This window comes from Megalops cyprinoides, chromosome 10, assembly GCF_013368585.1.
Source record: "Megalops cyprinoides isolate fMegCyp1 chromosome 10, fMegCyp1.pri, whole genome shotgun sequence".
NCBI lineage: Eukaryota > Metazoa > Chordata > Actinopteri > Elopiformes > Megalopidae > Megalops > Megalops cyprinoides.
This window is the reverse complement of record NC_050592.1, coordinates 27,208,993-27,233,844: the sequence shown is the minus strand read 5'-3', so window position 1 is coordinate 27,233,844 and position 24,852 is coordinate 27,208,993. Positions and strand designations below refer to the sequence as shown.

The 24,852-nt window shown below is 44.7% G+C and overlaps 1 protein-coding gene across 1 annotated transcript in view; it reads right to left on the bottom strand.

Annotated features, from left to right (window-relative positions):
* Nucleotides 1–24,852, bottom strand: part of znf407 (zinc finger protein 407) — a 168,170-nt gene that overhangs the window by 86,534 nt on the left and 56,784 nt on the right. The window contains exon 4 of the mRNA XM_036539569.1: nucleotides 7,175–7,249. Within this exon, the coding sequence (XP_036395462.1) occupies nucleotides 7,175–7,249 (75 nt within the window). The remainder of the gene's footprint in view (nucleotides 1–7,174; nucleotides 7,250–24,852) is intronic.

The window sequence follows — 24,852 nt, the reverse complement described above, 5'->3', positions numbered from 1 at the left end:
CCCCTCGACACGACCCCCCCACCCCCCCACCCCCCCACCCCCACTGCTCTGTACCCCCTCAGACCCTGCACCGCGCCATGACAGCTGACATCACTCCACTCCCTCCAGCTCCAGCCAAGGACACTGGGGGCTTTCAGATATATCTCCATTTTTTACCTTCATAAAGCAGCCTGGCTGATTTATGACGCACTCCGCAGGAAACGGGTCTGGTGCTGTAGATTCATTCGATCCAGTAAAATGTTCATTCGATCCATTCTTTGTTGTAGGATTTGCTCCCTGGCCTGGCATGTCATGAGCCACAGTGATAATTCCAATATCTTGTGATCTTAGTGTTATTTGCTTAACAAAATACAAATAAGTAAAAAAATAGATTTCCTTGCAGGAGTGTAAGGCTTTTTCATTCAGGATGTGAACTATCATTGGGAGTGCTACAGAGTTCTGTCATGAAAGGGACTTGTATTTTAGCATGTGGACAGATATTTTCATTGGCTAAAAGTAATTACAATTATTACTTATTTGGCCTGTAGAAGCCAGAGGACCATATTTAGTTTACAGGTGGCAAGTATCCATACAGTATCCATCCTCACAGAGTAATTTAGCCTAAGTACCTCACGCAGGGGCACAACTTAAGTCTTTCACCTGGGTTTCAAACCTGCAATGTTCTGGCACCAAACCTCTCAAACCGCTACTCCACCCGGCTTATTTACAGTTAAACATGTTGTGTTTGTGCCTTTTTACGGCATGGAGAGAGCTGAACGTCAGGTTTCAGCAGCGTGCCGAGGCCAAGCTTAAGGAGCCGCGTGCTGTCTAACCTTGCAGAGCCCCGGCGGCTGCTGGTATAAGCACCACACACGGGTGACACGCTGGTGTCACGCGCGCGGGGCTGCCATCCATCTCGCCCTGATAGGGGGGTGTTATGATGTATAAACCCAGCCTGGGCCCGCGATGGTCCATTGTGCTCCTGTCATTAGCTCTGGTCCGTGCCACACAGACGGATGAATCAGGATGATGGATTCCGTCCATTCGTATTCCAGCTGATCAGTCTATTAAAAAAGCCATTTGTTCCCCTGCGTTCAACAACCCTTCCCGAGACCTCAGCAACCTCCAGACCCAGACAAACACACACGCGTACACATACACACATTAACCCTCTCGCACACGCAGACACACACACACATACACGCTTAAACACGCAGACACATGCAGAGATACATACATACATCACTTACAAGCAGTGATATATGCACGGATATGCATTCACACGAATAAGCATACATACACCTACATACACATACGCAAACACACGTGCATACGTACAGACATGCGCACAAACACACACTTATATGAAATAGTGAACATTTGTTTGAAAAGAGTGGCTTTATAAAGGAATAACTGCAGCCATCTCGCGACCAAATGACCCTTTACCTTGCTGCAGATGAAAACTACCACTTATGATCTACCCCAACCAGCAACAAACAAAACAATGAAAGCACTCATTGCCTTTGCTGACGTACTACTTCGTGCTCGACTTGCCAACACGGAGGGGTCAGGCAGGAGCCTGCCACTTTCTATCAGCAAAAGCACACAACGGAGGACCAAACTGACCCATAACAGGAGGAGTCCACACCCCTCGCACCGAAACACACCATTTCACAATATCACTTCTGCCAAACATCTGTCGCCTTTCCTTTCAAAAAGCAATTGTAAAAGAACATTTTTGCTTCATATTTGCCACTATCTATAGATTCTATCTCCATGTACTTCTCTTTAACAAGCAAACTTCATACCATCTTTAATAATTAGGTGAAGGTTTCTCTCTATGATACGGCATACTGTAGCTCTCCAATCACTGCAACTTTTGCATTGTCTACAGTTGTTTGGTTGTGACTTGTTTTTAATGTACCTGTGATATTTTTTGTGTTGTCTGTGTGCATAAAGGTAAAATTCATGTTCTGTTCACTCTTTATATTATGTACAACTTCATAAAGCTTCATAAAGCATACATACCACTTTCAGGAGCATGACATTACTTCATAAAGCTTTCATTTACAACTTAAGCATTTTATGAGGCCTGATATAAAATGCACGTCATATAAAAACTGAAATCATGCACATGAAATCATGCGGGTTATCATTCTGTGCCAGACATCACAAAGCACAACCTTTACTCATATCTCCTTCATAAAGTGTGTGGAAAGTGCTTCATTCCAGTTCTTTTACAGTACTCACTCTTAGCTAACTGTATTTGTTGCCAAAGACATCATTATTGGACAGAATAAAGTCCCCTTCAGAAGCTATGAAACAGACCTATCTTGGCCTCACATCTACTGTCTGGCCAGAACTCTGCCCTCACTCATTCTTCTCATACGATGCACGCACACACACACACACACACACGCACACACACAGAGAGAGCAACTGTTCCGTGAAACGGTTTAATCACGCTCTCTCTCTCTTTTCCACTTTTTTCTTTTAACAAATGTTGATTAACAGCTGACAGTAACAATTCAGTTAATAATGTATACGAACATATGGTGCAATCGGTTTATTAATATCTGAAGCCGCTTGTCAAATTTAATACGCCATATTTTCAAAGAGATAAATTTTGCCGAGTTTAGAGAAATGAGAACCAGCGGGGGTTTCCTCCGAGCGGATGTTTGCGGTTCTGTAGACTTTTTCGACATTTCACTCTGGAGTGGCAGGAGAAGTTGAGGACTGAGCTGCGCGGGTCCTCCGCCTGACAGCGGTGTGAAGGCTCTGACAGGAGCATAAACGCAGACCAAGTGTTTCTTTCAAGTCCAGCACCGCGCTGACACGAGGGGAAACATCACATCTTCTCAATCAGACAGTGGGCCCGTTTCTGCGCCTCCTTCCCATTCGCACCCCCCACCCCCCCCCCCCCTCCCCTTTTAATGTCAGCTCACTTTCCCACGCTATCAATGAGAAGGAGACAATAAAAGCCAGAAAATGTACTTCAAAATAAAAGTCTTGGCCACACAGGTCAGGTACATCTGGCTGGAAGGTGGAGCTTTAACTCACGATAAGGGGAAAGTGAAGCCCATTTTGCTTTAAGGACCTTGAGCTTGTCTGATCAAGGATGGCACTCAGTCTTTTCCAAAAAATTCTAAGAGCTTTTATGATGACAGAAGTGTGGTGCTTCCATGGCAGCCATCATTTGAAACTGTTCAAGGTAACATGTTTGATGGAAAGGGTTTCCAGCCCTCTGGGCTTCAGGTCCACTTGAACATTTAGCACAATGTTACCTGACACTGTATCTATGTACAGAACCACTGATACAAATACTACGATTTGGAAATGTATTTAACGCGTAGTAAACAGATATTGCTTTTGCTTAATTACACCAGTAACATGGTCAGACATGCTCCTCCATTGGCACGTGAGGTATTCTTGTATCATTTTAATTTTTCCAAAATCATCCCTGTCAGTCAGGTTTTATAATTGTTACAGAAATAGACAGTCATACAGTAAGAAAGTGCATGCACTTCCACTGTGGGAAACCCTACTTGAAAGCAAGGCTGCCTGTAATGATTTTTGAGAAGGACTGCTATGAGGTCGAGTTCTCGTGTTCTCGGTACTAGTGACCCGCTGGCGAGCCCAGGGCAGTGCGGCCGAGGGGTTTGGGGGCGTCGGGATCGGTGTCCGGTTACCGTGACTACCCGAGGTCAGGGAGAGTAACCGCTGTGGTGGGGGACCGCAGAGCTTAAACGGCGTTCGGGGATTCGGAATTTAAGAGCGGTGGACTAATGGTGCGTCCCATTTCCCAGCCTCAGCCAACAGGGATATCGATCGAGCTTGAGGCAGTGATGGGGGGTGTTGGAGAGGAGGGGGGGGTAAACAAAAGCAGGGGATTCCTGCTCGCCGTGTCCGCTGTGGTGAAATGCACAATGCAAAGGATAAGGAATGTCTTTCAACATTTACCAAAATGCACCACTTATACCTGATCATATAAAATATATATCACAATCGTACGTATGAAATTTTCATATACGTAATTTATGTATGCAATTTTCATATATGTCCAGATATTTTATCTGGATCCAATTACACATCAACATATATTTGAAATGTATCTATTCTATAACACAAAAAGTGTTACAATTGTCCCCGATCTCCCCTGCTTGAATTGTGTAAGGGTAGTGTGCATGATGGTGACAATAACTGATGTAATTTCTTAACACAGTGGAAAGAATGCATAACATATATTTTGGATTTTGTGTTTTACCACATACTGAGGTGAATATCTTGGTCTTGGCCAGGTCAACAGCAACTGCACATCACATGTGGGGCCTTATCAGTGTATTAGCTCCAACATCTCACCTCAGCTATCCCTTTAAATGCTGCTTCTTTTTTTATTTTTTTATTTTTGTGCTATTTTGTGTGCTGTTCGCCCACAGACAAGCTGTATCTGTTTACACAAAGCCCGCCCGTGCGTCCATCTGAGCTCATGATCAACAGCTGTCATTACAACTCCCACAGCAGACTGTCACGCCTCTCCCTGTCATTACAGGCAGAAAAACAAAATATGGCTGTTGATGTAAAATCGTTATTTTGGGCGCCATTACGTCGTAGCTGAAACATTAAACTTTGCGTTTTTCGGCTTTTCGTTTTAAAGGACCCCTGGGTGTTTCGGCAGAATGTGCCAAGTCTTTACAAGTCAGCACTGATGGGGCTTTTTAATTGTTTGTCCAACAGTTTCACTAGGTTTGATTTTCTTACTTCATTCTTTGAGGGAACTTGAAGTACAATTTCTCCAGCTGCTCCTCTCATAGGAATGTCAAATACTGAAAGTAGGGTGAACTAACCTGTTTTTTTTTTTAAGAAATTATATTTATATTGCTTTATATTTCCATCTTTATCATCATTTGTCATCACGTCAGCAACGTCTTTGGATGTAAAATGTGAGGAACTCAACTCATAACTCGGCGAGTAATGAAGGCGATGCTGTCATTATATCAACAATCTGCTCCGGAGCTGGGAAATATTAATGTGTTATTATTTTCTCCAGGGAAGTATCATCTGACAAATCCGAACTGATCTTACTCCAATTCAGTCATTACGTCTCCAGACTGACAGTTATTTTTAACGCCGTGTTTTAATTAGGTTTATATTAGCTTGTCTTGATAAGCTCAGGATGGGAGTTTATCATATCCGTGTGTACATCAAAACTGAATAACAGGAAGTCATATAACAGGGCGCCACAAAGCATACCACTTTTTCTTTCAGATTATCTGCATTAATTTCAATTTCCAATTTTCATTACAAACAAGAAAGTTTCTTACAAAAGAAATACACAAATAAACGTACCCCTTTCATCTGTTCCTCAATCTTTTATTGTCCTTCGATTGTTTTTTTTTTTTATCAAGATGGAAACCATGCTGACACTGTCTGTTGGTTTATCAAGCGCACCCAGGCACAATCACACAAATTTAATTTCTATAAATTACCATCTTTGCATACATCAGTCAAACCCCAAAGCTTAGGCGTTCACAAGCGATCTGCATTATTAATTCGATTGTCACTGCTTATTTGGTTGCCTCATAACAGACTTGGACCTGCCAAGCTGGAGACGGCATTAAAGGCGCAGGCATTTACAGGAAATCATATGATGGTACACCTTTAAAAAAAAAAAAAAAGAAAAGACACATCTTCATTAGTAGAGCGAGCCGAGACAAACGCAAACCTGAGGCGTTGCGATGAATAAATCACACTCCATTTCCATTATTGAGTGTGAGGGATCGTGTCTTTCTGAAGTTCCCAGATGCTTCACATGCACCTTCCTTGTGCAGCTGTCTGCGTCCATGTGTTTCTGTTCAGAAACGGAGTACCTGCCATGCAGCTACATACCTGTACATGCTTTCATGTGCAACTGGTGGATGTGAGCAGTTTTATTTCATATTCTCAAGTGTAAAGCTGTGTTTATGCTAGAGAACTTACGCTCAGTTTTACTGCCAAGTGGCCATGGCCTTTGCCACAATTGCATCACATCCTGCTATACCTCAACCTGGGCCAGGACCTGTATCTCTAAGCTCATGTTCTGGCACCCCACCTGGCCGAAATCAGGCTCGTGGGAGGTGCAGGCTGAATAAGTTGGCTGTTTTCAAACACATGCACATGCCTCTACAACTGAACAGCACGGCAGAGACACGTTTTACTCACTTCTGTGGCCTTGGTTTGAGAAACAAACCCAGTGAGAAAGGTATATAGCATTCACTGGGTGAGCGCTACTCCTGTCATTCCATTCTGCTGTTCATGAACGACAATTCCCTGACAAAGCACCCATACGAAATGTACGCAGATTAATGGGACAACAGAAAATGGAATTTATGCACAAATACAGTCTAATAGAAGTCCAAGGTCTGTTGAGGTACACTTAAACTTTACATAAGTCAAAAATAATTTGCAACATTTTTTAATGTTGTAAAGTAATATAAATGCAATATAAAAGAAAGTATTTTTCGGACACGCTCAGTATATGCTAAGTAGAGGGCCTTGTCGTGCCAGATTGACAGATGTTCGGAACGCCCCGCCTCCATCACATCACTTTCACTGATGTAGGTACCATAAACTGAAGAAATATGGCACAATTACACTGCAGTGAGAGAACATGATCACAGTGATCATAAACTACATTCTCCAACCTGCACTGGCTTGTAGCTGTGGATCAGAATTCAAACCTGTTAACTTGCTAATCCTGCTCCTTATTACCACTACCACCAATTTGAAGTTGCTATACCAGGTTTTCAGATGATAAAGTCCACTAGTTTGCATAGGCAACAGGGGAACCCATGGCTATTATGTACAAAGCCAGGTAACACATAATTACCTCTGCAATAAGGCTGCAGTGACAAAATCACAACGTGCGCTAAAAATATAAATATGTGTGTGTATATATGTATGCATATGTATATATATATATATATATATATATATATATATATATATATACACACACACACACACACACACACAGTATATGTGTGTGTATGTTTAGCGAACATTGTGATTTTGTCAGTGCGCGCACACACACACACAGACACACACACAGTTTCCTCGTTGCATTTTTTAAATGTCTTCTCTCAAGGTAGGTGTCAACTGCAAGTTCAAAGAAGTGAGAATGAACCACCCCACAGGTCCTCGAACCCGGGTTTCTTACCTTTCTTTGGGACGCCCCACCCCATGCTTCCCCAACAGGTGTGTGTTCAGGTGCTTCTTCATCACAAAGGCCCACCTGAGCAGGAAGCAGACAGAGAACGAGAGAGAGAGTTAACATTTGCCACCAAGCTCTGCGTGCTTCAATGGATTTTCATCTGCTCATCAAACACAGCGGGCTGCTTTTTTTCCAGCGATCGCATTCGGCGATAGTCTCGGCAGCAGATTTTTGCAGCTGAAGACCAAACGTGGAGCTCTCACACCGCAGCACCGCATCCACCGCGGTCCCCAGGGCCGTGGAAAAATCACCATCTTTAATGAAAACGAGAACAAACGAACGCGCGAAATAAACGATAATTAAAAACGAGCGCGGCGCCGGTGGGACTCGCGGGGCTGGCTGTGATGTTCGTCAAAATAACGGTGAAAATCTCAGGCACCGTCCGCGTCCTGTCACTCGAGGAGGGAAAAAAAAGATGCTTTCACACTTCAGAGAGTGTGTCGCGGGCAGAGAGTGCAACACAAACACCCCCCCCCCCCCCCCCCCCACTCACCCCTTTCTGTGGGCCAGTCGCGCAGTTGGCAGCAGTAAACTGCGTCTCGGCCTACCGCCCCTACTGCACCAGCCACAGTCTGAGTGCACATACTGCAGGGCGCTTCTCTAACAGCAGAACTCTATAGTTGACCTTAGTATATTCCCATACTTATGTAAAACAAGCTTGAGATTGCTTTTCTTAAGCTTCCAAGAAAAAGTCAATAAATATGTCATAATTTAATCCACGGATGACTCTTACAATACCGATAAACAAGTACCTGGTACATCCGAACAAACACTGTTCCTGGATTCCATTTATTCTAAAAACAACACTAGATGCCCTGCTGATAAATAAACACTGTCCGAAATTGCTGTTATAATATTGCATTGATGTAAGTCTCTGTCCTCATGTAACTTTTTTAAAATATTGGTAAAGTAATTTTCACGTAGCAGAGGCTGGAGGAATTTGTGTAGAGCTTAGAGGTGGGTTAGCCTTTGGATTCTAGCACAGCTTTAGGAGTCATAAATGCTTTCACTCAAACACACAGGCACACACATATTCTGCCCAAGGCCCCCTCCCCGCCATCTTCTAAAACAAAAGAGCGAGAGAGAATCATAGCCAGGCTTCACCACAATGTCATAACCATGTCTTAAACATTAACTGCGCACAGTCTACTGAATGGTCTCTGAAACTATAATAACCAGATGACAGGCATACCATGCAAATATTATGGCAGTCTGTTTGTTTCTGTCTCGTTTTATCCTTTTGCTTTTTCATTTGTCAGTGATCGTATTCTATTATCATGTTTTTGAAATATAACACTCCATCAAAACTGCGTGTGTGTGTGTGCGTGCGTGTATGTGCGTGCCAGCGTGTGTGGTATTGCTTTAGCTGCAGTATCAATCAGAGACACCTGCACAACTCAATACATCACAACCGTGTGGGAGAAGCTGGTTTATGTCCTCGACGCTGTCACGGAAACGAGTAAGAGAGTGGTATGCAGCCACGGGAGCATCGATCGGCATATTCTGCGGGGACGTGTGTACATTTTTCCGATAATGAGTGCCCATCGCTCTCTCCCCGGTCCCCCTCCATCCCACTGGCAGCCCGGCCACAGTCGCTGATTTCTTTGTGTCCCTGTCTTCTGGGGGAGAGAAAGAGCCCTCAAAGGGATAAAGGCAAGAGGAATTCTCCAATCAATATTCCAATCCTTTCGGCTGTCAGTGGCGTCGATATACACACAGCTAACCGTGTATAAGGTTGGTTGGAAAGGGGGTTGACATTGTTGTTATGATTGGGGAGGGAGAGGATGGGGGGACGGGGTAGGGGGGGGGGTGCTGGAGGCGATGTTGCGACAGGAGTGTTCTTCAACCGTCGCAGCACGTGGCCCGGCGCCCAGCGTTCTAGCCAATGGCGAGCCCCCGAGGGGGGCGGGGCTATCGGAGAGAGGCCTGCTCGTCAGGGCGCCACTGACACTGATACACTTCCCAAAGAATCACTGTCACCACGCAGAGCCGTCACCACCGTCACCCACTCCTCAGGCACTGACGCTTCCCAGCGGCCATGCCGCATAAATATTCAAAGTGCTTCCTTTTAATTTTTTTTTTTTCCCCCCTCTCTCGTCCTAAAATCAATCCGCCCATCCGGAATGGTGCCTGGGAGTAAAGTAAGGGCCTTTCCCTTCACCAGAGAAGAATGACGAGATCAAACAATGAGGCATTCTGGGTATTGGGGGTGGGGGGGGGGGGTGTACCCGAGGCACTGAGTGACAGCGTGCGCAATACATAAATGACTGCACACATAAATCAAGATAGCATTTGTATGTAAAAAAAATTAAAGTGAAACATTTCACTGTTACTTGTTTAAGTTGCAGTGTAAAAAAGGGCTTGCAAACATTTCTGTTAATTATGTATTACAGCTGTCCTTCACCAACTTAATTACTAAGTGCTGAAAGGCAATAGACTTGATTTGCATATGTACATGAAAGACACGGCGTATGCAAAAATATGGTTTTAATTAGCATTCTTTGATAGGGAGGGTTGCGAATCAGGCTGGCATGTTGTAAGATTTTCATCTCGGTCCCTGAATTAATCCAGACATGCCATGGCACGGCTGGCAGTGCCCACTGGATGTCTCTGATGTGAAACTCCCGAAATAAATCGCAGGCGGGAGGGCGACCGCTACGCGTCTATTTAAACAAGCTGTTCATTTTCTACGCTCTTCATTCCTTGGCTACGGGTACTGTCAGCTTATCGCGGGGAATCTTTCCTCCGTGCTGCCTTCAAGGCGAAACAACATCATTTGGTCTTTAAAAAAAAAAAAAGAAGAAGAAATTATTGTGTCTTGATTATTATTATAAAAGGACATTATGCGATGCCATTCGGCCTATCAATTTTTCAATAAATTTAACTAATAAGACTTTCTCGGCCTGGGGGAGGTTCATAATATCATCATAGATAAAACGAATGGTTTGGATTTCACATTATCCCCTCTAACTAATCGACATGCTACACCTCGTTAGATCTATGATGCAAATAATGATGTACCGGTACTTTAATCATGAGCCAGGAGAGAAAGCAGATTTACGTTGTTTATGATTTTATTTTATTTTTAGGGATGAAATGATCACATATCAATATATACTATGGTCTTCATTTCCCTAATTCTACAGTCCCGGTATAAATAAATCAACGTAACTGATTCAAAGACACCTCTGGCTCAGTGATGCCGGGAACACACAAAGAGCCTCAATTAGTTATGTTGGCAATATTGTCATCACACGTCAAAATTGCTTCTGGTGTAACAACACTATGTTTGTTGAAATAAACTTTCTGAACGATTAACCATATTCAGTATTAAATGAATAAATATTGCTTGTAATGTGATAATATGTTCTATTATGACAATAATTTCAAAAATCCTTAATGACCCAGCTCGCGGTGATGTTTTCTGTCAATGATGATAACACGGAAATGTACTCTGCACACTTTTTTTGCCTGTCAGTATAAATATAAAGATAGTCTATAAATAGTCTCCAAGATGGCAGACTCTGTGTTTTACACTGACAGCTCAGTCCCTGCACTGTTGAACAGAAAGCTCAGTCAGTGGAACTCCTTATAATAAGTTACTTAAATAGTAACAGGAACTCCTTAGCTTGACCAGGAAGCATGCTAGTGATAAAAATCTTCTGATAAAACAGGCCCTGATAACAGGTAACACTAGGTATTTATCTAGATATAGATATATCTAGATATACCCTTGACAACAACCATAGCTGGCCTTGCTCACCCTAAAAACATAACACAAATATCTAGTGTGAAGGTTTGACTCTGATTCAGGATCAGTTACTGAGGGCAAAAAGAAGCCAGAGTGGCTACAGCACAGTCTATAGGATGAAGGCTGAAGAATATTAAATGGACTTTCAGCCAATCGCACGCTGATGGAATATCCATTACATTCCATTCGCCATTCCACATGGCAAACCGTCTGCAGAAATCTGAGCCTCTTTGAACTTCTTTAAAGACTGAAAACAAAAACATTTCAGCACAGCGACGGAGATTGGTTTTGATTAGGGCTGTAAATAAACACAGCATGCTGTAACTTTTTTTTTTCCGTTGTTTGACTGTGAGTCAACAGAGAAACTGTGCCCAAACGGGTAATTGGCCAGGGGGGTTTGAGCTCTGTGATCGCGCGGCTGGCGAGTGACGCGGTGGAGGGGCGGGGAGCACGTGTCCTTGGCTCCTCCTGAGCGGGGCGCCGCACTTTCCGCCTCATGGTTACACCGTGCTGGTCTAGGATCGGTTTCGCGGCTTAGCTTTTAAATGGTTAGGGTTAGACTCGTGCTTGAAAAATCTGACCCTAGAGCAGACCCAGGATTACCAGGGTTGTCACGATGTCGTCATGCAATCACATCTCCAAATGCACTTCAGTCCCACAATACTTGCAAGACAGGAAATATATAACACCAACAAATTAACACCCAAACACAACAAGCTGGCACCCAAAGCAACTAGTGCCAGCTAAAGCAGCTTTGGGTTTGGCGTGTCCTGCATCCTATTTTCATCATGTGCCATTCAGGTCAAAATGCACACATGAGCTGGGTATTCAGCTGATGAGATTTAAAAAGCACAATTCCGATACAGAAAAAAAGCAATTCATAGAAAACATGTCATGACTGCATATAGTTGTTGTGTTCAATATGACAATAGCAGGGCAGAGAGATTTCAAACGCTTTTGTTAAATCCCCTACATTATAAATCATTGCCCACAACACAGGCATCCAATTGCATTCATGAAATACATTGATGTAATTAATAAATGTGTTGTATATGTTGTCATATGTTTTGTATTTCCCCATTTGTCTTTCATATTTCACCAAATGTTGGCAAATAACTCAGAGCAGACAAGATGGAGTGCTCGAAGGTCAGAACACTCACCTCACAGGGTTCACAGCAGAGATGTCACTTCTCCATAGAATTCGTTATGAGTTTGTTATGAGTTTGGCCAAGAAAATGTATAGCAAAACCGTGAAATAACAGGTGATCTGACCTTCAGTCAACATATCGACTTCTATTAAATAATTTATACCTGAGGCCTATTAAAAGGCCGGTGCGTCTCCCGCTATAATGCTGATGAATATGAATCCCAGCCATTTAAATGTGTAATGTACTGACTCTTGTACAGCTATGTCCCATCTATCTATCTTAGCTGCTACTGTTTAAGTGGTCGGCGTCTTATCACAAATATTGACATGCATCTGCTGATTGGAGAACTGTGAGCCAGAAGAAACAGGTCATCTAATTTATCACCCTAATTGTCTGATTGGCATTCTTTTGAGGTCGAACGGATTTTACCTTGAAGCTTTATGAATGACGTGCGTATTTATAGAACTCGCTGCCGGGTTTCAATTCATCCTGTGTTCGTCTCGTACGTGAGATGGGCCCCTTCTAATAGGGAGAAAATAAGACCCAGGGACGAGGGTTACTGATAATGTAAAACTTGTATGCACCTTTTTAAATACCTAAGGAACCTTCCCTGTGACCCCATTACATCTAGTACAATCCCTTTAAAAGAACATTGATGGCTGACAAAGCACTGTTTAATTCAATCTGAAGAAGAATATGCATTCGTTTGATATTAAACAAATTAAACACAGCTTTCATGCGACCATGAAGCTATAGGCGCAGACACACACACACACATACACATATACATCAAACCACTTTGAAGCAAGTACAAAAACAGACACCGTTCAGGGGTTGCGACTGCATTTATGGTTCCCTAATTACAGCCTTTTCGCCATCTAGTGGTGAAACGAAGGAGACATTGTTACTTTCAGGGAGCATCTAGTTTAGTGAGGGAACAAGAAAGATTCCAGTGCTGTTTGGTCACAGACAACAGATTTATAAAGAAATACAAAACAACAAGGAAAACTGCTCGTGAACCACGTCGCTTTTTTTTCCCCAGAAAGTTCAAGAATGAAAGAGCACTGAATTTAATCAGACAAATGAAATTTTAATCAAGTGTATCTAAAAATCCACCCAGCAGAACAGGAGAGCGAAAGGCCTGTCTTATTTTTCCTCCGCGCTCCACGCCGCTCGAGCAGGCGGGCAGGCCCAGGAGAGGTCCTCAGGAGACTCCCGCCCGCCTCCCGCCGGTGTCTGCAGCGCGCCGCCCCGCGAAAAGACATCCGCCCAAATGGAGGCTATTTTCCATGGTACGGTGGTTCGAGGCGAGCAAATGGGAGTTGTGAGGGGCCGGATGTCGGCCCCCCGCCTCATCTGCCAGTCCTAATGATGGCGTCCACCTGCTGTTTTACTGTCACAGCTGGAGCTGCTTCCCCATTTCCCGCCAGCGGCGCCGCGCCGCGCCCCGCGAGCGCACATCGCTCTCCGCGCCTCATTACTTTGATGAACTTTTTTTTTACGGTCAGCGCACGCGAGGACCTCGCCGGAGACCGCGGCGGCCTCACCCCGGCTTCTAGGGGCGAGGATGGGGGTGGGGGGGAGAGAGAGCTCGGCTGCTCCCCGCGCGGGGTCAGGGGACAGGAACGGCGGAGCCATGCGTCACCCAGCCTGGCGGCGTTTTCTCGGGGCCCGGGCGGCCTCCCGACGGGCCCGGCCGCCTGGAACAGGTGCAGAGAGCGACGGAGCAATTTTTCTTTTTCCCTTCCTCCGTTTCTTTGTCAGTTGCTGTTTCTTAGAGGGGGCCTGCAGTCGCCCTCTACCAATCCCTCGAGCTCGCTGTCAGACTTTCGCATGCATCTCAGACTGGAGATTGAGATTAATTTAAGGATATCTGGGGAAAGTAAATCAGCATCCACCAATTAGACCCTGGGATGACTGGTTGAAAGCACCGAGCGGCTGCCCTTTAAGATACTGACTGGTGAGCACTTGGTACGTCCAACCAAATACATTCCCCAATTTTCTCTCTTTAGAAAACAGACCCAGGTAGCTCTAGGGAGGCCGGCTGGAGATGAATTAAGAGAAACGGGAGCACTTGATGTCTGTCATTCTTATTACCGTCCTGATTGACACTTTTCTTCTGCATCATAACACTCGATGCACACGAACCGATTCCTGTGTGGATTACACCACAGGCTGTAAGAACCGGGAAAAAAAAAAGTTTGACTTGGTAGGTCTAAATTGAGAAGACAGACGGATCTGGCTGTGGGTGAATACCTTAGGCTAAAGAGCCTGACGCGTCGCTTTAAGGTAGAACGGGGAACATCAAAATGCCGGATAATCACACAATGACACGTGAGGAAACTTCAGAGGCATATCAAGGAACGGGCTCCATCTCAAGAAATATGACACAGATTAGAGGCTGAAGCTCGGCTGCCGTGGCGGGACAGGTGTTTGATGGAGGTCTGTTTGATGGGAAAAATTAAAAATGATCTAAAAATAGGGACGAAATATCACCTCCATATTTCATGTAGTGTAATGTCTCTGCAGAGAGGGAGGGGGGAGAGAAAGACAGAGAGGCAATGGCGGCCCTGTCACTTTGTGTGACGGAGGGAAAACTTGACTGGCTGTCAATAATACCTGGGCCGTGTCTTCCAAGAAAGCCTCTTATGGAAATATCACCTAATGTAACAGCTTCTTTGAAAGTTGGGATTGATTTTATACTATTTTGGAAAACCGGGCGCTTGATCTCCGTTGAGCGCAGCAGACGATGTATAAAAAAGGTAAAAGAGCTCTTTGTTTGTCGATCACTGTCAGGGCTCTTACTGGGCCAGACGTCACTTTTAACATTATGCAGAGATGTCTGTATGTGTGAATTCTAACAGGGGGAAAGAAGGGCACTGTGGGGCTTTTTTTTTTTTCTTTTTTGCAGCGATGCTTAAATAGAGTCTGGCCCTGTTACAACCGACTCTGGAGTCAGTCACTCAGAATCTTTACTGCATCTGACAGGATGACTGAATGCGCACTCACATTCACATTGACAGCTTACCAAGGGTAGAGCGCACCAAACGCCGGCTATGAAACGGTTCCAGCCACACTTACACTCCAAATGTGTCCCAATCAGGGGAGGAAACGGCCATTTTTCATCCACAAAAAATTCCGACTGTGAACACTCTGCCTAAATTATACTGCCATCGCCTCCCTGTAATTGCACACTGGGTCCTTGCGTTCTCCATTTTGTTGCATGCATCACGCGAGTTCATTATTTCATTGTGGTCCCAAGCGTGTGCAGTTATCAGGAGTTGTGTGTGTGTCTCCATGCCATCTGTTAATAGGGAAAATGACTGAATGTTGATATTACAGTTAAGTATATATGCTTTTACAGGCAAAAAATAACTGTTACTAAATTTTAGTGTCCAGAAATGGTGAAGCTTTCATCCTCTTTCCCTTGTCCAGACACAGCAGTGACTGAAGAACTATCACAGCTAACTGGCCAACAAGACAGCAGTCTCCCATAAGGCTAACGGCAGACCTGCTCCATACTAAAACACACCATGCTATTTGCATTGAAAATTACACTGGGCAGTGGCCTTGATGGATGCCATCATGAAAAATGAGCCACAGCAGACAGAATGGCACGCAAATTACTTTGTGTTGAGATCCTGGTTCACTTATTCACAAACCAGACTCTGGGAAAGACGTTTATGTGACCATCACTTCTGAGCTCCTGCCCATACTGATTCCCCCCCTCTGATAAGGAGTCCCTGACATGCATTCATAGCACATGTAGTTTTGAAGAGTGCCTTTGAAATTCAGCACAGGCAGGGTAACACGGCATGAAATGGATAGTTTTGCCATTTTGGGCTTTTGACAGAAAGGCTTGACAAAACATGGCAAACACACCAAACACGAACAATAGATGCGTGTGTTTCCATGAAGTGTGGTCGGCAGAGCCAGCTCAGTTTTTTTTTTTTTTTTTTGTCAGGAGGTTGCTGTCTTTGTGGGAACACTTTCTCACATTCTGTTCCCGGAGAAGCGTGGCCACACGCCCCCACACGTGCGAGAGAATGTATTGTTAGAAGCTCTCTCTCTCTCTGTCTCTCTGTCTGTGTCGGGTGGTGGAGGGGAGCGGGGTGGCTGAGACAGGGAGAGTAGGGGGCACCCTCCACCCCACGGGCTGTGGCAGAGGGCGTCTCCAGCGTCCGAGTTCCACGGAAGCCCTTCCACGGGCCCTTAGAGCAGCGGGGCTGACCCCGCGCAGCCGCGGGGGGTCATTAGAAAAGATGAACCCCAGAACGTGCGCCGGTGGAAACCGAGCCAGATCGGATCGCGCGCGCGGGGAGGGGGTGTTTGCTCACACCAGCCACGGAAAACCTGCTCAACACATCTGACAAAAGTAATGAGCACTGCGGACTATCACTGCGCTCAGACCGCAGAGTTTGTTTTTATTCAAAACTTAAAGATAACAACCCACCTTTGACAAAACTGCCAGCAGTTTTCAAGAATGGTTAAATGTGTTCATGTGACGTACTTTACAGGGTTTTTTTTTTTTTATAAAACTTAATCCACTCCTGTATAGTTTTTGTTTTTTTTTTTTTTGTAATTGGGGGGTGGGGGTTGGAAGTTCTAGGAAGTTTAAAGTGCACCTAGCCCAAAAAAAATAAATAAATAAGAAATAATCAACGTTTGCTGGAGCTTGAAATTGATTTCAAGTTTCCTGGAAAAAAGTCAAGAAACATTTCCAAACCAACCCCAGGGAAAGTGCTAAGTTGGGTATACCACTAACACACAAAATCAATGGGCCTTACATCCATTTGTAAATGCGTGGTGCACCCCTTCTTCTCCCAAAATAACACTTTCCCTGAGTTTTACCTTCCCTCACAGGACCGCCCTAGGTGCCTTTCACACATTTATTTATCAGACTGAGTATTTCTCTGATATCCACCAGTGTATTTCCTGTGGTAATAGTATTTCCGTCCTTAGAAAGCGGTCACAGATTGTTAAAGGCAGCTAAAGATCACTCTCCCATACTGTGCATGCCCATTGCGCACTCACCGGCGGCCACCTGTCTCGGCTTCAGGGAGATGCGCTCGCTTGCTCCTGTCACGCAGGCCCATCAAACAGAGGACACCGGTAGTTACCCTCCGGTGAGAGAGCTCAGAGCTCGGAGATCCGCTCGTTCTCTCCGGTCCGACACGCAGCAGGTAACATTCACCAGCCTCAGCTGAAAACACCGCCACTTCCTCCCTCATCCACCGCAGAGGACCGAAAAAAAAAAAACAAATGTTTTCCAAATTGCTGATTCTAAAGGCCCTTAGCGTTTCCAGCAAATGTACGCCTTTTCTCTCCCCGGTTGTTGCTGGGGATGTGAACAATATGTTTTTTTTTTCCCTCGTTCTTTCCCCCGCTCCATGCTAAATCATTAAACAGCAGCTCCCCTCATTATCTCCCTTAACAAAACTTCTCTAAAACCAAATAAATCAAAGGCCGCGGCGCTAACAGCCGTGAATATGTAAAATATATAAATTACAGACCCGCTCTGTGGCAGACCTGGTATTTTAAAAAGCTTGCTGTACAATTTCTATGGTGTACTGCAATTTATAATTCAACTGTCTTGACATTCATCAGGTCTATACAGGTGTGTGTGTGCATATGTGTGTGTGTGGATGGGGATGGGGACTAAATACATTGTGAAATTAATTATTTTGCATCCTGAAATTCAACTAAACGCGAGTAAATCTGACAATGGATATCAAAGCATTCGACAGCATTTTCAACCACGGACCACTGCTGTTTAAAATCACATCCCAGGAGTCATTTAATACCAATTTAATACCATTTTCATTAATGCTGTGCAACAGACCCTGTCTGCATTATTGCTATGCATTAATATATTATCATTGGTGATTGATTTTTCTGTTTAAAGAACTTGTCTAAATTTGACACTGTTAAATCGCTCCATCACCGATCCAAAGCGCGGTGAGAATCAGTCTCTCATACTGGTAGATAAAGCCCGTCGTCTCAAGATTACAGCATTTGTGATAAGGGCCGACGCACCTTCATTTCGAAATGTATTTTCTAAACTGATTCATCTCAATGCGTTTTGATTGCCGTTTGTTTCTGATTTTCATAAGCCCGTGCCTCCTTCAGCCTTCTGAGCCCACAAAGACAACAGAGTAGCAGGGATTTAGGTTCCCGCTCCCTGTCAAGCCTCAGACTAGTCCCTGGCAAAAATGTGAAGACTTTTATCTTTTTTGAAGACCACGGGCTGAAATTGCAGTTAACACCTGACAGTGCGTTGAGCGCATTTTTCCGCCCGTAATTGGGAGGATGGCTAATTGAGAGCTGGGCCTCAAAGCGCTCACTTGGGACGAGTGGAGAGTCAAAGCCGCTCAGGCCCCGATGAGCAGATTAAACCGACTGTTAAGCCCCTCCCTCCTCAGGTTCACTTTCAGAGGCCAGACCTCGCGGGACCCAGACACCATGAGTCTGTTTAAAACGAAGAGCATGATTTATTTAGTGTGTTTACTGCTTACTGTTTCTGCCATCCCTCTGAGAGCAAATTAAATTTTTAACATTCTCCCCGAAGGATAACAGAACCCTTGAACCCCAGAGCACTTGACTTCCCAAAGTATCTACTGTTAGAGGAGCCTCTCCTGTGCCCTCACAAATGCATACCCACCAACATAGATTTGTCCCTTTCTCCATGTTTGAATGACTTGTACTTCCCCCGGCAACAGGCATCACACACATGCACTACAGCAGGGTGGGGTGGACAGACCTACCTCCTTGTTGAACTGCCACCTTACATGTTCAGTGGGGAAGGCTTTCTTTGTTACAGAAGAATTGAAAAGAAAAAAAAAAAAAACTAAAAGGGTGGCCTTTAATCTCACCTCAGTTCAACTCCATTTCTATTTGAGGGAAAGCGTAGTGGAAAAGGAAAAAATACCTAGCCTCCTGTGCTGTCTCTGAATAGCTCTTCCACATCACACGCACACATGGGTACTGGAACATAAAGCAGAAAGTTGTAGATTTCCCACAGTGGTTCTATTCAGCAGATATTGTATGAAATGTAAGCTTTCTGTATTGACGTTTCCCTTAAGCCCTGTAGAGGACATAATCCTACTCTGTTAGAAACAATTCTGTGTGTGTGTGTGTGTGTGTGTGTGTGTGTGTGTGTGTGTGTGTGTGTGTGCCTCTCCTGCTTCGCGGTTTGTGTCTCATTATTTCTGTGTAATAGCATACTGAGGGTAGTTCTCTAAGGAAATCAACCCAGGGAAAGTGCTTAGTTTGACGTACCAAGCATTCATCTCTCAGCCTTATAAGATCCCAGTACTCTCTGTGCCCAACAATTGCTCGAGGATCATATTACCTGAACCTAACCCTAATCCTAACCATTTTACCACCACTACCTTCTGTTTGCTGAATTCCAAGGAATTAGCCCATCCACATGCACATTCTGAAATACTCAACCTGTTGAAATCTGATCTCTTAAGTCCTCTGAATAAACAAACGTCCTTTACTCCCTCCTCTTAGAGACAAAACATACATACACACAAGCATGCACACACAGACACATGTACACATAAATGAGATGTTTACACACAAAAAGAATTTCTGGACAGACCATGGATGTTCATCACATTTAAAAAAAAAAATATTATTCATCATAGTAGTTTTGGAATTATGAAAAAGTATAAATGTGCTTCAAATGTGCTTAACCAAATACAGCACTTCTACTGAGTGACCAATTCACTCAGTAGAATACACTGGTATCCAGAATCCATGGACCTAATCACTACTCCACACAGCTTGCAGCTATGCAATGAGATGCATTTACAATGCTTTTGTTTACATCTCTGAATGCATTCGTACAGGGTTACGCTGAGGACAATCTGCTTTAGCAAGGTTACCTCCAGAGGGTATGTTTGGATGCAAGGGCCTTTACCTGCTAAAGCCAGCATGTGTGATGCTGGCCTGGCATGCTGTATCATCTAGAGGCTAACTGCACGTCTAACTCTGCAATTATTCAGAATTAAACTCCCAAAGAGTGGACTCATGCAGCACTAATTCCACATGACTGCAGCTGCATTACAGCAGCTGCTCCTATGCATTTACGCATCGGAAGCCTGAGAAACACCTACAGGCGTCCGCCTCAGCGCTGCTCAGCTTTAGCCTTGGTGCTCCATCTTACAGAACGCCCATTTTAAAGTGCAGTCCCCAGCCAGTGGCCTAAGAGGCAATATGCATATATAAGTATTCGCAGGCAAATAAATAAATAAAGCGGACATGCAAATGAGGGTGACGAAAGCGTGCTTTCGGCCTGCCCCGTAAAGTGTGAGCTATTCATCACCTGGGCCCGTAAAGCGCCCGCTCCTGTCCTTAGCATATTCTAATGAAGCCTATCATGCAAATGAGGGTGACCTTTTTCTTGCTTTTTTGCAAGTTCACATTTATGCGGGGAGTGCATATATAATACGGCGTGAACGTATATATAGCGTTACTGGTACAAGCTCGGAGGAGTCTGTGTAATTACCCTAATCAATTAGCAGATGCTGTTTGCTGCCGGATGGTTTACAGCGAGTGTCAGGGTTGTGGGGCTTCTTGGTCATTTTTAAAAGCTCCTCCAGACATCGTCTCCTGACCCCCCCCTTCCTCCCTCCCGACATCCACCACCCCCCACCCCCCCCACACACACACACACACACATCCCGCCGCCATCATCATCCCTGCGCGAGTCGGGGGACTGCAGCTGCAACCGGGAGAGACAAGTCCCGACCGCCAAGACCGACCGACACTTGACAGCGGTGAGCGAGCTAGCCGAAGTTGCGCATCCTTACAATGACTTTGAACTTTTCAGCTTGTAAAAGGGAAACATAAATATTGAAATATTGAAATGAAAGATGCACCGGCACACGGATGGAGGGAGGGAGAGGGAGAGGGGGGGAGACGGATGTGAGGAGGATGAGGTAGGGGGCCTGGGTTTCCTCTCCTGTGGGTGAGTAAACAGGCCATACCCTCCGCCAGGCAACAGGCTATTTCGTCGACAGTTATGGATAGGAAACATTACTAGGACTGGTAATTAAAGCAAAAACTAATACCGCCTCTTGGATGGGGAATTTCATACAGAGAAACGATTTATCACTGCTTCCAGTCGGCCATACAAGAAAGAATTACACACATATTTAGTCCCGCGGACTATAGCAGGCTGTGTTTTTTATGCACCTATGTATTTATTTATATTAATTTTGAAATAAATGAGTTAAATCATTTTAGATTTATTTTCTTTTTAACATACCCCCTTTAGTTGAAAGGAATACAGATGCAGGTCATCTGGACTGACGTGCCATTGAATGTGTGTGAAGGATGTTTCCGCTTCCATAAAAGACCCCACCTCTTCCATTGAATAACAAAGGAAGTGTCATTCATTTTCATTTTTAACTGAAAGTGAGAGCAGTCATTACACACAATCCAACTGCACAGTCGAAATGCCTTCAATGCTAGTTTTGAGTATGACAGCTGCAAATGATTTCCCGCCCTCAAACATCAGTCTCCACGACAGGCACACCTAGTGGGTGAGCCCTGCATCAGACCTCAGCACCTGCTGGTGGGTCAGCTAGCCCATGCACGTTTCTCAAGGCTGGGCAAACAAAGGCAGAATAACAGATTAGATGTACCGCACAAACTCACCCCACCAACAGCAGGGGGCGCTGAAATCTGTTGCTCTAAACCTCTGTCATACTGAATGCAACCCCATCAGCCCACCCTATCATTCCTCCAGATTCCCCCTCAACCGATTCCTAAAGCAGGCCCACACTAAAGCCAAGCCTTGTATTGGCAGTAGGTATAGAACACAGGGCAAAGCTTCACAACATCATAAACATGTTTGTGTCTGGTGTGGGCTTAGCAGGATACAGACAAAAACCTGTGCATTACCACAAGAATTAGGGAGAGGCCTGTGATCATGGCCTTTGTCTCCTCCTCTTTTAAAACAAGCAGCAACAAAAACAAGCCAAAACGACTCTCACAAAGGCGCGTTTTGCAGAAGTGAAAAGACCCATCCTCCAGTGTGCAGCGCAGTGACAGCGAGCGGCAAAAAGGCCAGCGCGGGATCACGGTGCTTAGCCGCGAGGAGCGAGGCGCGGTGGCTGCCACAACGGCAGGAGCGTCACTCTGACACGGCCTCTCGCGGGGTGACGGCTGCGCTCTGCTGGGGACCAGTCACCCCGGGTGCTGTTACTCGCCCCGCGAACTGTCGATACCGACACTCAGCCTCCGACAGCAGGAGCGCAGCTGCTCTTATTCTCGTCAAGAGCCTCGGCCGACGACGGCGAGCGACAGACGCTCCGAGAGGGAGAGAGAGGGAGAGAGAGAGTGATACAGAGGGAAAGAGAGATGGAGAGACAGCCAGGAATTGGGGGGGGGGGGCCCAGGGCGCGGACCGCCTGGGAGAGCGACGGGTGACGAGCAGCGCCTGTGACTCGCGACGCGTGGCAGAGGGGGGGTGGATGGAGTTGGGGGGGGGCAGCGAGGGGCGAGCGGGAGAGGAAAAAAAGACGGAGAGAGAGACTGATCGCCGCTGATCTTCACGATAAGCGCTCCCGACAACTTGTGACCAAAGTGCCGTTGCAACACTAATTGCCCATGAAAGGTGACCCGCAGCCAGGCAGCAGAGTTCAGTTTGGATAGGCCCGCCTTGGCAGAGCCAGCGTGATCACAAATGGCAGGAGACATCCAGGCATCAAAACCCCCCTGAAAAATTGCGACATGACTTAGTGCTCTGCAAAACGGTGCGGTGATACTCCAGAGCTTGGCAGCCGTACAGATATATCAACTGGCAGTGAGAGGGGAAGGATGGAGGGGGGGAGCGCGGGGGCTGGGGCAGGCCAGAAAAGGAAAAACATGAGAGGGGAGATTAATCTTATTGACAATTATCTTTAAGTCTTTGAAATGAAGTCGGACCTGTCTGGAGATGAGACATCTGGCCAATCAGGAACCAGTATGTCCTTACACTGAATGATCTTCGCCTGCTCTGCGGAACCCCTGTGACATGATCCATGAAAACAGGACAGACTGCCCATGAGGAACAAGTAATGACTGTCTATACATTGTTAAATATGAAATTCAAGACAGAAGAATTACATATTTTAATTCAGTGTAAAAATATTCGGCATATATTACAAAATCATTTCATTTCATGCATGCAGCTGAATACATTTTGTGACACAGGCAATTTTACAGTCTATTTTTTTATGTGTAAAACTGACAATACTTTGAAGGCTATGTGCTGAATTAAAACATGGGTGATTAACATTGGACAGATTCATAAATCACATCACAAGAGTACCACAGAAATAGAACATGCATTTTTTTTTAAGAACCAATATTTTTTCCATCAAGCCCTTAACTGTTTACCATTTTTAATGTCTGCCATGTCAGACATGACAGATATGTTTAAATAGATATGTTAATCCTCAGACATTTGTCAGATTCTGCACTGAAACGGACAAAATACAATAGGCACCAGAGTGGATATTACAGTATCACGACTTCCACTTCTTTCAGTATGACATCAACATGACATCATTTCCTCAGCAGACACGCTTACCCAGAGAGATTTAGTACAGTACACAGAACAGCTTCCATTCTTCTATTGCATATTTTCCATTAACAAAACTGAAACTAGGGCACAACAATAGTGCCCCACCTGCTAGGAAAATCTGGCTACTGCTGTAGTCTAGTTTCCTACCCACTGTGATACACTGCAAGCCCAGTGTGAATCATTGCTAAATACAAAAGACTTTCAAAACGCTTTTGGGCCAACAGGTGATGTGATGCTAATTCCCAGCCAATCAGCAGATCCTGTGCCTCTACTGAATGTAACTGCAACATGGTTGATCTTGATGTAAGCACGTTTTAGTTTTTTTTTTTTTTTTGATGAAAAAGGCTCTTAAGAGCTAACCTCAAATAAAGGCCAGAAACCAGTGGGTTTATAGCGGATGCCCCAGGTATACATCAAAGCAACAATATCCACATTGACCACTTTAACAGATTCAGATGCTGAACCCTGAATTGTATGTCCAAGCTGTGTTTACAGTCTTATCCTGGAGATATGCTATGTGAAGAAACGCAGGCCACTGCATTACAGTGCATGATGTCTCGCTAAAATGTCTCGCACATTTTACATTGAATTGGATCAGTTATTTATTAAGTACTGTGATCTACCACAGGGGAGGATCGATACTTAACTGCTAAAAATTTAAAAATGACATTTAGTGAATGATATAATCAGTGTAAATGCACAGAGAGTTGCAGAGATTTTCGATTATGTACAGATTTATTCACTTGGTAAAACACAATACGGCAGTGTGCTGTGCAGCCTTTCAATGCACCAAATGGAAAATGAATTTCAGTGCATACATATTTGGATTTTTAAGAGTGGGCACCCGTTCCTAGCACACTTCAATAGTCATGTTAAGAAACACTTCTATATTTATTGCTTGTTTCTTTAGTGACTAATGACTGCTGGCTCTTTGTTAGGACTCCAGTTAAAAATATGTCATAAAAATATGTAAAAAAAAAAATATCCCCACACTATAGATCATCATTTTCAGTGTTCCTTTAGGACAATTTGTTGTATAGCTAAAGATAAAAAGGAAGCTGACAATGTGGGGGGTAAATCTGGTGGTCTTACAATTTTGTAATAATTACCAGAGAAAAGGGGCCGTGCGGGCTGTTGCCGCGAC